Source organism: Phytophthora parasitica (genome assembly GCF_000247585.1).
Source record: "Phytophthora parasitica INRA-310 unplaced genomic scaffold supercont2.101, whole genome shotgun sequence".
In the NCBI taxonomy this organism is placed as follows: domain Eukaryota; phylum Oomycota; class Peronosporomycetes; order Peronosporales; family Peronosporaceae; genus Phytophthora; species Phytophthora nicotianae.
Window position 1 is genome coordinate 85,459 of NW_008649087.1, and position 1,334 is coordinate 86,792.

Here is a 1,334-nt window from a genome sequence, read left to right on the forward strand (position 1 = left end):
TAATCAACTGGAAGTGACTGGTACAGAAACTCCACAGAGCCTACTAGCGACGTGAAAACCTGTTGATGCATCGTACGAGTAGCTCGATCACCTTGCAACTCCACGACGAGATCACTGAATACAAATACTTCCAAGCGGCACAACGTCGTACTCGCCCGTCTCAAGCTGTTGCAGCATTCCGAAAGACTCCGCCAGCCGAAAACGCAAACTCTTCAATCTGTAGACTGGATGTGCAGGGCTGCGAGATAGCTTTGAAAGCCTTTTGATACAAGCGCCGAAGCAGTTCACATTTTGGTCACTCGTTCCAGACGAGATCACCAGCTTGAAGTAAAATGGACGTCCCACAAATGTATCCAACGTCATCAGAAGCTTAGGATCCTGCACGGGAGTACTCAGATACCATTCCAAGCGATGAAAAGTATCCGGACTTGTGGTCTTGCCCAATTCCATCGCAAATCGCTCCTTCGAATAGCCTTGCACCATCTCTCGGAATATTGGTGGCTCTCGCTCTGAAAACGGCGTCTTCAGCAATCGTTTCTCAAGCACGGCCAGCACTTCGCTAGCCTGCGCCTCCCTGCCAACAGAAAGACTGGTCCGTGCCGTCCGCACGACGAATTTGACGAAATCGATCGTTGTGGCGCAGAATTCCCTCACAGGAGCTAGGATGGGGTCTGTCTCGATACAATCCCAAGCAAAGCTGCAATCACCTCGGCGGTCGCCGATGCGCTAGCTTCACAAACATGAGTTGAAGGTGAATCGATTGTACCCGATGAATTAGAACTGGCGTCGCCTCTTTCGTCTGGGTTACTCTTCTTACTCTTCGTGGATTTCTTTTTCCGCTTGATCGCCACAGGGGAGTTCGTAGTCAATTCTTCCAACGCATTTTGGCGCTCGTCATCATGCTGAACAATCACCAACTTGCGGGACTGTTCTGCAAGACGAGTCAATTGCTGCTGAAATACTCCAGGACTATCTCTCCTCCCCCTGCCCAACCTGGAAGTAAACTCCATCTCTGTCGCGACATCCCGAATTTTTTCAGAGAATGTGCGATCTGCTGTCATCTCCCACACGAATTGCCCCTTGGCGTTCGGGATTCGAAAATCAACCGCGTTCCTGTGGAGTCCGACGAACACTTCCATGTGTCCGAACTTGACGGCCAAATGTGCGAGTGTTTCTTTGGTATGACACGTGGGTGTGTTCAAGTCCACCATGTTGTCACACTCCAGAAGAAGCTTTGCCATTTGCCAATCTCCCGCAATTACCGCGCTGTGGATAGCCATAGTGTTCGGTAATAGATTCCGAGGGCAAGTGAGGTCTCGTTGTCGCGGCTCCTT

At 50.7% G+C, this 1,334-nt stretch overlaps 1 protein-coding gene across 1 annotated transcript in view; it reads right to left on the minus strand.

Moving 5' to 3' along the window:
- Window positions 1-111: 111 nt before the first annotated feature.
- PPTG_24504 (hypothetical protein) overlaps window positions 112-1,334 on the minus strand; it is a gene marked incomplete at both ends in the record, with an annotated part of 2,101 nt that continues 878 nt past the window's right edge. Inside the window, 2 exons of the mRNA XM_008917419.1 lie at window positions 112-671; window positions 767-1,332. Coding sequence (XP_008915667.1) covers window positions 112-671; window positions 767-1,332 — 1,126 coding nt within the window. The remainder of the gene's footprint in view (window positions 672-766; window positions 1,333-1,334) is intronic.